The sequence below is a fragment of the Martes martes genome (assembly GCF_963455335.1).
Source record: "Martes martes genome assembly, chromosome: 7".
NCBI classification, from domain to species: Eukaryota; Metazoa; Chordata; class Mammalia; order Carnivora; family Mustelidae; genus Martes; species Martes martes.
In genome coordinates, this window is record NC_137894.1 from 21291042 (window position 1) to 21304813 (window position 13772).

General features: G+C 46.6%; 1 protein-coding gene across 1 annotated transcript in view; it reads left to right on the forward strand.

Annotated features, from left to right (window-relative positions):
- The window catches only part of CHRNA7 (cholinergic receptor nicotinic alpha 7 subunit), a gene marked incomplete at both ends in the record, with an annotated part of 119395 nt that overhangs the window by 65508 nt on the left and 40115 nt on the right, over positions 1-13772 (forward strand). The window contains 1 exon segment of the mRNA XM_080809189.1: positions 3462-3571. Coding sequence (XP_080665315.1) covers positions 3462-3571 — 110 coding nt within the window.

Genomic DNA, 13772 nt, shown 5'->3' on the forward strand with positions numbered 1-13772 from the left:
GAAGAAAATATTTCCAAATTTTTAAGAAAAAAAATCTATATGTATACAAAAAATAAGGTTAAATACAATGAAGGGATAAAATATGACTATAAAATGAAAATTTAAAACTTTTTTTAAAAAAAGGTATTGATAAGATAAAATAATTAAAAAATGTTAAAATAGGAAAGAAGAAAAGTTTAGAAAATAGAACAAGAAAAAATAAAATTAAAAAAATTTAACTTTGAAAGACGAAAGGATCATGGGGGAAAGCCATGAATTCTATGTACTGCTTTCCCCTAGCTCTGGAGTTCCACAGTTCTCACTGATGGGTGAACTTGGTCTGGCTGGATGTTCTTGCTGATATGGGTGAGGGGCCTCTTGCAGTGATTCTCAGATGTTTTTGCCTGAGGCAGAATTGCACCGCCCTTGATATTGTCAGGGGCCAGGCTAAGTAATCTGCTAGGGTTCGCTCTAGGTATATTTTGTTCCCTGAACGCTTTCCATACAGCTTTGGAGGATGAGACTGAATATGGCAGCCTCCCAATCTCTTGTCCAGAGGAGCCAAGAGCTCAGGGCCCCACTCCTCAGTGTGCCCTCAGAGAAAAACAGTTAATCCCTCCCTTCTCCCTGGTCTCCGGCCATCGAGCACTGTGCTCATCCAGCCTGTGACGTGCATTTCTATATCTGGTGCACGGCCCCGTTTAGAGTCTCCAAATCCAGCAGATTCCTGCAGCGTGCTCCCACGTTGCTTCTCCCAGAGGAGGAGGGAGGTCTCTGGATCTGCCACTTGTGGGGTCCCCGCTCCAAGAACAGTGGTCCAACTGTGCCTCAGACCACAGTTTAAGGTAATCCCGAGCTGAGAGCCCACTGCTCAGCTCCGTCTCTGCAGCCGGCTTCATCACTCTGATACCCAGGAACTCTGCCACACTCGGGCACCCCTGGTCTTTCTGTGACCCCATGGATCCTGAGACCACATTGTCCCTCCGAGGGCTCCACCCTCTGCTTAGCCTCTGGAGCAACATCCCTCAGTGGAGCAGACTTCTAAAAGTTCCAAATTTTGTGCTCCCCTGCTCTCTCACTTCCTGGGAGCCGGCCCCTTCCCCTGCGGTCTATGTTTCTGTCGCTTTGGATTCACTTCTCCACATGTCCTACTTTCCGGAAAGTGGTCGATTTTCTGTTCCAAGAATTGCTGCTCCTCTTCTCTTCTATCTCCTGTTGAGTTTGTAGGTGTTCAGAATGGTCTGATAACTATGCAGCTGAACTCCTGGGACCTGATGATATTTCAGTCTCCTGCTCCTCCACCATCTTGCTTCCTTCTATATCCCAGATCACTCTTCTTGAAGTCGAACAATGCAGCCCTGAGTCTTGACCTGGGGACTGACAGAAAGAATGTTGCTACTCTGTGCTCCAGTCTCCTCTTGCAAATAGAAATAGTTGTCATGCTAGCATTCCTGGCCAGCGAGGTGTGCACATTACATGAAACAAACAAGATGGCCAGGGTATATGCCTACAGGACACATGCAGCTAAGATCATGAGTCAGGTAGGGGGGCATTCCTGGGAGGTATCCAAGAGCTCACACATGGTGCCATGAGAAGAGGCTGAGCTTTGACCAACCAAGCACTCCCACTCCCTGCCTTACCTCCCTGCTTTGCCCCTCATTTCAGCAGGATGGGGAGATGGGTATTTTCTTCCCATGTCCACCTTCGTTCTGGGAGCCCTGTGACCCTTATTAACATGGTGCTGATAGTGACAGTGACAGGCTATGTGATAATGAGTCACCAACCCAGAGAAGCATCGCAGGGTAAGATGAGATCCTAGTAAAGAAATCACAGGTGTTGGATATGAACGGGCTCATCACCAGGACAAAGAAAGAAAAAGAATGGTGCCCTGGGCCAGGGGTGACAGAGGTGGAGCAGTCTGGAGCAAACACAGTTTGGTAATGCCCAGGGATTCCTGCAAACCAGCTTCACCAAGACTGGCCCTCTGGGAACGTTCCTTCCCCTCCCCTCCACCAACCACCCACTTCAATTAGAAGTATCAGTAGGGTGGCTTTCTATCCTAAATACCTCCAGGTGATTCTCCAGCACATTATACGTTGACAAATCATTCTCAGAGGCTCATGGCTGTAAAGTGACATTACTCTCCCAGCCATCCCTCTCATCTGACTTCAGATGGTCCCAGAAGTGGGGCCGCCTTTCCAGATGCTTGGCTGTCCTCTCCAGAGGATGGAGGGATCTCTGGGACATGCTCTGTGATCCACGGCCACGTGGCTGCAATTCCCAAATCTCAACAGCTTTGAAAATTAAAGGACTTTTGTCCCCCTTGATGTTGTTTTTGTAACTCTGCATCAGACTCACGGAGTTTAAAAATCAAACTGAAATAGATATGCAGTGAAGGCATTTATTTTTCTGACTTAGTATCAGTATGCATGTTTTGCTGCAGAAACAATGATACGTTTGATTATGGGAGTTGCCTTGGTCCCAGCTGGAAGTGTTGTATCAGATACCTTTCTAAGTCTGAGAAGGTCTGAGCTCCAGAGTACAGGTGGTCCCAGGGAGACTGGATATAGGATGGGTCCTTTGCTGGGGTCTGCTCTGATTATGGCACATCTATAGGAGCTGCTGAGTCCAAATGGGCTAGCTCAGCAACCCTGGCTTGGTGGTGCTCTTTGTATAGCAGCTGCCTGTGGGATCCTTCCTGACCAGTCTTTGTAGAGCTGGTGGACTCCAGGTAGGGGTGGGTTGTGTGGCCCTGGACAAGGGACTCCAGGCATGGGCCTTCCTCTGGCAGAGGTCACTCAAGGACCAATTTAAGGCCTGGCCCCGAGGAGATGCACCTGAGCTGGTGTGTTTAGGCCTATTTCTTGAGTCCTCATCTGCACACTTGTCCTGATTCAGTGTTTGACCACCAAGGCCGAGTGTTTGCATTTTTCAGTTGTGACATCAGAAGCACTATTCCTGCATGAGAATACAGACTCCAGTCCAAAAACAGCCCCCCATTAGAAGGTTCTGAGAGGTTCCCTAGCAGCTGCACAAAATTGTTTCATGGAAATAAATATTCTCCTTTTTGCCAGCTTAGTTCGTATTCCAGTTGAAATAAGTGAATTTATTTTTCCCAAGTGTCCTTTCAGTGGAGAACTTTGAAAGCAGAACAGTCACTCATTTGGCTAGAAAAACCCCATCTGCTGTGGGAGGGAAAGGCTTGGGGGCATGCAGTGGACCAGAATTAACTTTACTGCTACCGTCTGAATGTAATCATGGTGACAGCAGAATCTTAAATGTAATTTTTTGTGCTATTCATGGTCATTTTGGAAGAGATTATTTAATTCCCAGTTTCCTTATATTTTGTAGATAACAATTCAATTATGTAAATAAGTATCTGGATCTCGTTTTGGCTCTGAATGTATCTAATAATCTTGTAGAAGAAATATAAGTAGGCAGGGAAGCAAAGTGCTGCTAATGTCATTGTCTCTGTGTGTCAGTCTTGGACAGATCACTATTTACAATGGAATATGTCAGAATATCCGGGTGTGAAGACTGTCCGTTTCCCAGATGGCCTGATTTGGAAGCCAGACATTCTTCTCTATAACAGGTAAGCATGCTGGACAAAAGGAAAAATGATTTTATTCTTGCATACGTGTAATAACCAAGCATATTTACATATTTTATAGAAACACCAGACACATTATCTGTATTGAGATCATTGCTGCCCATGATGCTTTGTGAATGCCCAGGCCTTTGAGAAGCCTTCTGTCCCCCTCTCCCATGTTCTCTGCTGTGGCATGCAGGCTTGTATTACTTACTGCTCTCCCTGTGATGACCATGTCTCTAGGACTGTGCATGATAGATACATACATAATTTTGTACATATTGGCACTGAGGCATTTTTGCATGTGGAAGTACCTTTGCACCTGAATGGCAGCATTATAGTCACAGCATAAGTTGCTGGCACATGGTGTGCATGACTGGAATCTACTATTTGGACCCAGGTCCTCCTTGGGTGCATTCCCCAATGTGCATTGGGAGAGTCCCGCTGTGTGTAGCTGGGTGCATGAGATTGTCATCTCTAGCTGTGCTTGGAAGCTTGTGATACAGGTTGAGTGACAGAAGGCACATAACAGTCATATTCTAATAGTCCTCCTGCTCCTGAGGTCAAGAAATGAGGGATTCATTAGTAATCCAGGACAGTCTGATTTGTAGACCAGATGCCCAAAAGGCAAGTATTCAGGAAGGGTAAATTTCTAGAAGCACAAAATTTTGGGCTAAACTACATAATCAAAATAGGGATCCAGAACATCTCTTTCCAGTAAGGTGTAGAATATGATAATGAACTTAACGTAAAAGAAAGATGTTTCCTAGTGGTAACTGCTGCCTTTGGTCCTACCTGGAAAGGAAGGAAGCCCCATGCCTTCCTGACTTAGGAAACAGTGTGACCATTGGCCCTTGCCTTTGGTTTCCACAGAGTGATTCTGGGACCAGCTGACATGTTTGTCCTATATTGACTGCTTCTAGGAGGCTGGGTGATTCTTATCTTGCATCAGCTATTTAATTTGCTGGAGATTACATTTCATTTGAATTATTGGGCCTGTTTCTAGAAGAATATTATCCCTTCCTGATTTGCTGCCAGCCTTCAGCTCCTTAAATTAGTTCCAATACCTGAGCTTTGCAACATGTCTAAAGTCAAAGTACGTGGTCCCCTACGGAGTAGGTGAAGCCCATGAAATCCTATGGCTCATCTTTTGGGTCATCAGTGTTCCAGGACTGCCATAAGAAAATACCACAGACCGAGTGACCGGAACAACAAGAATTTGTTTTCTCACAGAAATGTATTTTCTTTTGGAGCCTGGAAGCCCAAGATTATGGTGTCAGCAGGTTTCCTTCTTCTGGGGCTCCTCTCCTGTAACTTACAGATGTCCGTCTTTTCCCTCTGTCTTCACATGGTCCTCCCTCGGTGCATGTCTGTGCTCTGTGATCTCTTGTGAGGACAACTGTCATACTGGATTAGGGCCCACTCTAATGACCTCATTTTAACTTAGCGTCCTCTTTAAAGACTGTCCAAATACAGTCATGTACTGAGGTACTTCAGCATAGGACCTAGGACTTCAGCATGTGAATTTGAAGGAAACACAATTCAGCCCATAACAGGGACACTGCAGTTGACTCCTTAAGGACAACAAGTGAGGACTGGAGAAATCTGGGTTGGCATCTTAGCTGTGTGTGTACAACTGTGAAGTCTCAGACTCCTCCTTTGCAGAACGGGGGAGACGCCAGCTTCACAGAATTTGGAAGGGATCACTCTGTGGATGTACCTAGCATGCCCAGTGTGGTACTTGGCAAAGACTGAATGGCAGTGCATTTACAGAGATGGTAATGAGGATTTCCACTTAGAGTAAGAGGGTATGGCAATGCAGAAGGAAATGTCTGCAAGGATTTTGCATTGTGCCTAACTTAGTTCTTTTTCATTTGAAGTCAAGAATAAATATGGCAATGTGGTAGAATCTTTTATTTTTATAAAGAAAGATTTTTATTTATTTATTTGACAGAGAGATCGCAAGTAGGCAGAGAGGCAGGCAGAGAGAGAGGAGGAGGCAGGCTCCCCGCTGAGCAAGGAGCCCGATTTGGGACTTGATCCCAGGGCCCTGAGATCGTGACCTGAGTTGAAGGCAGAGACATAACCCACTGAGCCACTCAGGTGCCCTGGTAGAATTTTAATAAGGCCGTAGAGATGGTTCTTATGGTTTATATGGAGGGCCTCAAACCCTAATAAATAAAATGTTGATGATTCTAATGTTCTGGATAATGAAGAGTTACCAAGAATTCTATATAAACTGAATTTCAAGGAGCAAAGGAATAGTCTCCACCTGCTGTCACCAGGGAGCAGGCCCTCAGAAATAATGCTGCCCCCCATATGTCTGACCCAACCAACGGCCCCAGAAACCCTTTCCTCTCAGTTTCCCCTTAAGCTCTAAATAACTATCTTTTTTTTTCCTTCTTTCCCCACCTACCTGCTGGCCACATTCATTATTTCCTCTCATAGAATCTATAGAGGCTGCCTCCTCTTCAGCTTCAGTTTTTCTGAGAAATGGGAGGTAGAGCCTCCTTTCTGAAGTAATTGTTAAATATATGGCTTGCATGTCCACACAAACATGTTGTAGCATAAGCAGGTTACAGAATATATTTTAAGCCTGTCATAGACACAGTGTCATTTATCCTTTGCTGTTTGACAGACTACCCTGAACTTAGTGTCTTAAAAAATTGTGTGCATGTTACTTCTCACCAGGCTGTGGACTGACTGGACCCCTGTGGTTGCCTGTCTCTGCATATGAGATGTTGGCAGGAAGCAGGGGGCTGGGGCTCAGACCAGCTGGAATGTGGAGGGCTGCAGCCCCACGGCTGGCGGGGATGGCTGGGGCTGTCACCTCTGCCACCTCAGCTTCCTTTAAAAGCCATTTCCACTTGGTATGGGCATCGCCCAGTGGGGTGCTTGAAGAGGAAGGAAGTGAGGGCCACGAGGCTCTGTAGGGACTGATCATAAGAACCCCAGAATAGCCCCTTCACTACACCCTGTTGGGCAGAGTAGGCAGGGGCTCAGCTTGGATCAGGGGAGCAGAAGTCAGCCTCACCTCTCCAGGGCACACAGGGAGGGAAGGAAAGGAAGACAAAGGTATGCTGTGCTCTGTGGAAGGGAAGGGGTGACCAGGGAAGGCCAGATGCAACGGTTGTAGGGAGAGGGGATGAAGGACCAAAACAGACATATGTAATGAAGGAGGACTCAGTTAAATGCACCCTGGAGGGACCTGTAGAAGGGAGAGAGAGCACAGGGAGGCAAGCAGAGAGAGCTTCCAAACAGAAAGTGATCCTCTCATCTCCTGACTCCATTCACTGGCTTACCTCTGCTGTCTGGACAGAAGTCACAAGGCCTGGGCAGCAGCGGGGAGTGGCCCAGCCCATCCCCTCCAGCTGCCTCTAAACCATGCTGCTCCCCAACTAGGAGTTTGTCTTCTAGCTCCTTGGTGTGTCTGGACTCTCCCACTACAGGACATCTCTGTGAGCTCCCCTCTCGACATGGTCACCCTTCTGTCATCCTGTGGGCCTCAGCTGAATGCCCTATCCCACTGAGTCCCTGGCGTGTCTCTCTGTCACGCTCTGTCACAGAGAGAGGTCCTGTCGCCCATAGCACATGGGGTCTGCCATCTTTCAGGGGTCTAGAGGGTGGTTAATAAATATCTGTGCACAGGCAGGATGGAAGGAGGAAGGGAGGATGCAGGAATTAAGAGGAGGGAGGGAAGATGATGGACCCGTGTGATGCGGGTGCTGTTGAGAACAGCAGGGAAAGAAAAGAAAGAAATCGTATGGGCAAGCTGCAAAACATGAACCTGTGAGGGAGCCAAAAAATTGACACAGGAAGTAGCAAAAACAGGCTTGAATTTAATAGGATCCTGACCTTCTGATATTCTGCTGTTGGGGATTTTGAGAGATGTTGAGCTTAATACTTTCTGCCAGCTTCCAGGCACTCCAAATGGTATGTTCCCTCAGTAGGCTTGTGAGATGGTTCATTAACATGTTGTGTTTGCAGGGGGAGCTTTTCCTTAAGGAGGGGGGCATGCCATCATTTCTGTGTAAGCCGTGGTTTTGAAAGGAGCGTTGATTCAGGTTAGGGGGAGCATCACAAACATGTCCATCACATTTCTTGCTCTATTCTGGTTTGACAATGGAGTCCAAGTGTGAGCCACTAATGGTTTTTGGGATAGAATACATTTTCTGTGCTTTGAAGAGGCTGGGTCACTGCAAAACAGCCATCTCTGCATCATTTCTGGGATGGGATGCTTTATTTCCCTGATGGATGGAGAACAAGTTACAGTGCTGCCAGCCAGCTGGCCGGCTTGCTCCGAGGAGAGGACGGGCGCTGATAAAAGCATCCCTGCCGGATGCTGATCCCAGTAGTTTCTCGGTTGCTTTATTCTGCTTTACTTTAAGCCTGCAGTTAAGGATTTTTCTGAACACAGCCTTGCTCAAAGTGAGTAGCAATTGTGGATTTTCATGATTTTCCCATTTGGATGGAATGAAAGGCATCACTTATCAACAGTCAGCTCACAGAAGAAAGCCTGAACCACCGGGACACCTTGGCTTGCCCTGCACTGTGCAACCACAGGCAACTGCCTCAGCCTCTCTGGGCTTCTCCATTCCTGAGCTGCTCAGTCAGTTATAGTAGTGGAATCTTTGTTGATGAATGTATTTGAAGGTGTTTTTGTTGGCTCTGTATTTTTAGGACAGCATGATGTGTCAACCATCCCTTTCTTACCGCCTGTGCAAAACTGCATTTGCATGTCTGCAGGCTTATGTCTGGCTCTGAGACTACAGTCCTCTGGCTATAACCTTCTTTCTGTCACGTATTCCCATAACCCTGTACCTGATGGCAGAGCCTGAGGAAAGGGTGATGTGTGCAGAACAAGCCTGGATGCAGTGTATTCCAGCCTATGAGGGCCAGTAATTGTGTGCTAATCAGTGAGTCACCCATGAAATAGTTTATTTCCTTTCCAAGTGTCTTTTGTTCCCCCCAGAAGTCAATCTATGACAAATATTTCAGCACATGGTTTATTTGGGAGAAGCAAGACAGGGAAGGAAGGAAGCCAATGTAAGATGAATTAAAAAGCAAGCTACTGCTCTGGGCAGTGGGGCCCATTCTCTCTGGAAGCCTCTGGGGTATTTATCTGCCAGCTGCCCTCTGCCTATCATAGGTTGACCACTGCTTCCAGGAATGTCACCTCCCTGACACCACCTCTGCTTGCCTGCCCCGTGCAGAGACCGAGTGTGAGTTGGTCCTCAAGCCTCAAGCCGGGCTGCTGATGCCTGCAGTAGGCAGATGTCAGGGCCTTGGGCCTGGGAAGGACAGCTGCCGGCCTGGTCAGCTGCAGTGCAGATGAGTTGCACACTCACGTTTCAGTTGTTGTCACCTTGGCCTGATTGAAGTTCCAGTCCAGTTCCCCCTCCTGTTGGGAAAGGCAGCAGTGATGCAAGTAGGAGGGAGAACATCATAAAGACTAGGTGGGTTTCTCAGCCAAAGCAGAGAGGAGACAGGCAGGTAGCAAAGGTAACAGAGAAGAGCCAGGACCTATATCCTTGCGAGTGACCATAGCCCCTGTGTGACCTTCATGTGTTATGGTTTCACATCAGTCTACATATGCGAAGGGATCTTAGGGAGCGAATCTCTTATTCAATGTTGTCACTGTTAATGCCTCTTAGAGAAGGTTAATGAGTTGGTACTCAAGAGCCCATGTGCAGCCATGGCTGGTTTTGGGGGGTGGGGCTGGGGACAGGAGGCCATCACCGAAAGGACAGCAGTAGCAACTCTTGGATGCAGCAGGACTCTCCAGTTGAACAAAGGTAATTTTGCAACTTTAGACCTCCCAGGGAAGGAGGTTTTAGGATGTGCTGTTACAGCATTATCTGCTTTATCAAACATTCAGACCTACTCTGGAGGGAGGCTGTTCCTAAGAAGGTATAGCAGGAAGAGATCGGAGCAGTCACCTGTTTTCAAGAAGTGAGTGGAACCAGCCAATCTATGTGTGCATTTCCAAAACTGTCCTCCGAACTGTCTGCCCAAACCTCCCCTTTGTTACCCCTGTGCCTTTGATGTTTGTTTTTAATTTGTTCGTTCACTGAACCAATATTTAGTGAAGGCTTATGTGCCGTTATCACACACTGTCTAGGATCTGAGGACACAGCAGCAATCAAGCCAGACAGAAATCCCTGCTCTCTAGAGAAAGTGAGAGAGAGAAAAGAGGGGAGCACACATGCCAGATTATAAGGGCTCTAAGAACAAGAAAGCAGGGAGAGCACATAGGGAGTGGTAGAGCCATGGGTAGGATGTGAGGCCAACAGAAGGTCCGGAGGAGGTGGGGTAACAAGTCATGTGGCATCAGGGAGATGAACGTTCTTGATCGAAAGAATAAGGCCTATCAGGAAAGGCTATGAAAAGCCTTGAAATGTGAGAGCAAAACAGACAAGAGAAAGATGACCAGGTGGCCTACGGCATGCTGTGTGCAGTCACATGCACCTTCTAGGTTAGCAGAAACTATCTCAAACTCTGTCACGGTCTTTGAACTACTTTCCAACTCTGTACATATTAGGAAACCGAGAGTAATGCATTTAAATGACTGCAGTGCATAGAGAAGCAAATGGATTTTGTCTGCTGGGCTGATTTCTCCGTTAACAGATCTAATCCTCACGCTTGATTGCCTTTGTATGTGTCTACTTTTTGGATGCTCCTTAGAATTGGTTTTTGACACCTTGCTTCTTCCCTAATTAATTAATGACTTAAGTAAAAATTTCGACACATGTTCACTTTGTATTTTGTGCAAGTGTCATGCTTTTATCTTTGAGAAAATTTACCTTTTTTGATCACCCTGAGATAGGAACATGCCATCTGGGTCTGTCTGGGAACACGAGGGAGAGAGTGGCTGGAGTGCGTGGGTGGAGAAGGTCAGAGACATGATGGGATGTGGCCCAAGTGTTGGAGGGCTTGGCTTTTATCATGAGTGAAATGGGAGAGGTTCTCATCCTTTTTGTAGAATTTAATTTCTTTTTTTCTCTGAATAATTGTCAAAATACTACTTCATATTCTCCTTTTGACTCCTCCTTCTGCTACCAGATGATTCCCATCCCATGGTTATTTTGTCCAGAAGTTACCTGTTCACTGCTTGTACACTTCTCCCAGCCAATGGTAGGGGATGTATTTTGCTTCTGTTTCCTCTAGCTTTTTGGTCATGCTGAGTGGGGGAGGGCACATGAGCACGTGCCGTCGTGCAGCCACTGTTAGCCCAGATACTTGTCTGCCTCAAGCTGACTCAGAGGCCAGCCTGTCTGCACTGGACATCACAGACTGTCCCTACTGGACCTTTAGCACCTCTGCCTGGTCCTACTCTTTCTGCAAAGGGCTGGATGACTTCAAAGTCAGTCTTTAGCATCCGCATTTCTCAGGACAGGAAACTGGTACCCAGAGAGCTTCAGTCACTTGCCCAGAGTGACCCAGCAGAGTGTGCCCAATGCCAGAGTCTGATGTACCTCAGGCTGGCCTGCCTCTGGTCATACTTTTAGAGATCCTTTATTTTTCTACAAGTTACACAAAGCAAAATAATTCCTCTCTCCCTCCCCCTGAGTTGACTCTACTTTTAGACCTTCACTGGGCCTCTCTTTTGTCTTTCATTCTGGGAAAGGTGAGTCTGTCTCTTCCCACTTTCAGAGAATCTGACATCCAACTTTTCTTTCACCAAATCCCTTGCCAGCCAGAGTGGGATGACAAAATGCAAACCACTGTGCAAGGGTTTGAGCAGAATTTCAAACAGAGGGCCAGGTGCTGCAGCGAGCAGGGTTTGCTAGGGAGGGCTTTGCATCCAGATGGCCCAGGCAAACGGTCTTTCTGCCTTTGGCACAGGGCCAGTCCACTGAGCGCCCACCCCCTCCCTGCACCCGGAGGGCCTGTGAGACTGATTGAGTCCAAGAGCATGGCTTTTGGAGATGAGCTTATTGATCTTAGTGACATTGGACACAGAGCCAACATGGTTGTAAGGGTCTGTGTAATAAATATGTGAGACAGGAATTCGATGGGAAGTTCAGTCATCATCATGAGCTGTCTGAGGGAGGGGCGGGGCAGGTAGCACAGTGGTGGGGGGCAAGGTCAGCCCTTGCCTGCCCTCCTCAGACTGCTCTGGGTGTTCCTGCAAATTTCCACTGCCCTCTGTCCAGGGCTGTGCTCAAGGTTGCCGGCATGGAGCTGCACATAGGGGTTTGTGAGTCACAGGAAAAGATGTATGGGAGAGAAACTGGTCCTCCCCAGCAAGCCCTCACAACCTCCTCTATGGAGTGTGGGGCCCTGGCTGATTGGGCCCCATGGAGTATATCAGAGTGTATGAAAACCTGGAGGAACCAAGACTTTTACTTGTCTGATGTGGCTGATGCTATCAGTTCAGCTCTGGAGAATTTTCTGAGGACCTACTATGTGTGAGATTCTGTGCTTCTAAAAGGACACACATTCAGTGACCTGAAGGCACTTGTAATCGGGAAAAAAAAAAAAATTACTTTACCCTAGGTGGTCTCATCTAATTTGATTTCATCAAATTACTATCCCCAGCTCAGCTGTTTCTGAGATTAAATGGCCTGTTCACACAGAACCACAGCCTTGACTCCAAACCCTTTTGCTTTTCGCAATGCTTGACACCTTCTTCCTGGGTATGACAAAGGCTCAATGGATCATCTTTCAGAGGAGAAATGATGTGTCAGGGATCTGGCATCTTAGAAGGATCTGGAAGACCAAAAGCCTCATCCAGAGGCAGGAGGGGAGTACTTGTCTGTGGGAGAGTGGCTGTACCAGATCTGTCTACCTGGGAGCCTGGGACAGGCCCGAGTTCAGTTTTCTGTCCTGGCACAGCTATTAATAATGCTTCATTTCAATTCTAAGAGTAACTCAGTTTAGACAGTAATTTAAGTGGTCGCCTCACTTTGGGACAGTGTCTATCTATCTAGAGAGAACAGTTAGATTAAGACATGGGAGCCAAGGGGCGCCTGGGTGGCTCAGAGGGTTAAGCCTCTGCCTTCGGCTCAGGTCATGATCTCAGGGTCCTGGGATCGAGCCCCACATCGGGCTCTCTGCTCAGCAGGGAGCTTGCTTCTCCCCCTCTCTCTGCCTGCCTCTCTGCCTACTTGTGATCTCTCTCTGTGTCAAATAAATAAATAAAATCTTTTTAAGACATGGGAGCCAAGATATATGGCATTTTCATGAGAAAATATGAATTAGGCCATGGCGTGCAGAGGGCTCTTGAGGAGGTGGTGGGAGTCAAACTTGGAAGGGAGCAAATGTTGCAGGCATTTGCTTTTAATGCAAAGGAGGGGATGAAGAATAAGATAGTAAGGTCAGGATGAACTACAATGAGGAATTCACATCAGTCTGGCCAGGCTTCTCCTCTGGGACTGTCCCTGCCTTGGCCACTGTGGACCATGGAGGAACTTGCTGTTTCTAAGCAACATGGCCCATAGAAAATCAGGTTTAACACTCTCCTTCCTCCTCACTGGCCAGTGATCTCTGTCAGGGAGGCCATGTTCTGTCCACATGTTTTATCCCCAGAAGTTAGTGTGTCAAATAGCACTAGAGAGCACCAAATTACTGTGAGTAGTTGCACTACTGGGGCCATTAGGTGGGTCCAGTAGGGAATGGCCGGAGCCCACAATTTGGGTAATGGTACTGGGAACTCACTGGATTGACTGATTGCTCTCCCCAACACCAAACACATACATACATACATACATACATACATACATATAAACATACAGGAATTTTCCTTGTTTGGGGTGGGGGTGTTGGGTATGGGTCCTAAAATATACATGGGTATAGCCTGAAAAACAAATTAACCTAGAGATTGTCATTCTCTTTTCTACAGTACTTTCCATACCGATCTCTCATGAAGGATTAGTCAATTTAAATTACTCAAGTTGTCTTTTAGCATGATGTATGGTCTTTTATTTAAAATAAATTTTCATTCTTAGTAAATCAGATCTATTTTGTCATTTTATTTTTTTTTTTATGTGTCCTCTAAGACTTTGGGATTCCATGCCAGCAGATTACACGTGCATTCTATTGTAGTTTCTTTTAATACTTTAAAAAGTTTGTACTAAACTAAACTGACTGCTAAAGTACACCAAGAGAAGATTTTTTTATATTGTGGGTTTTTTTTTTCCCTGAAATTTTCCTGTATGGTATGAGGTAAGAGTCTAACATTATTTCACTCTAAAGAATAGGA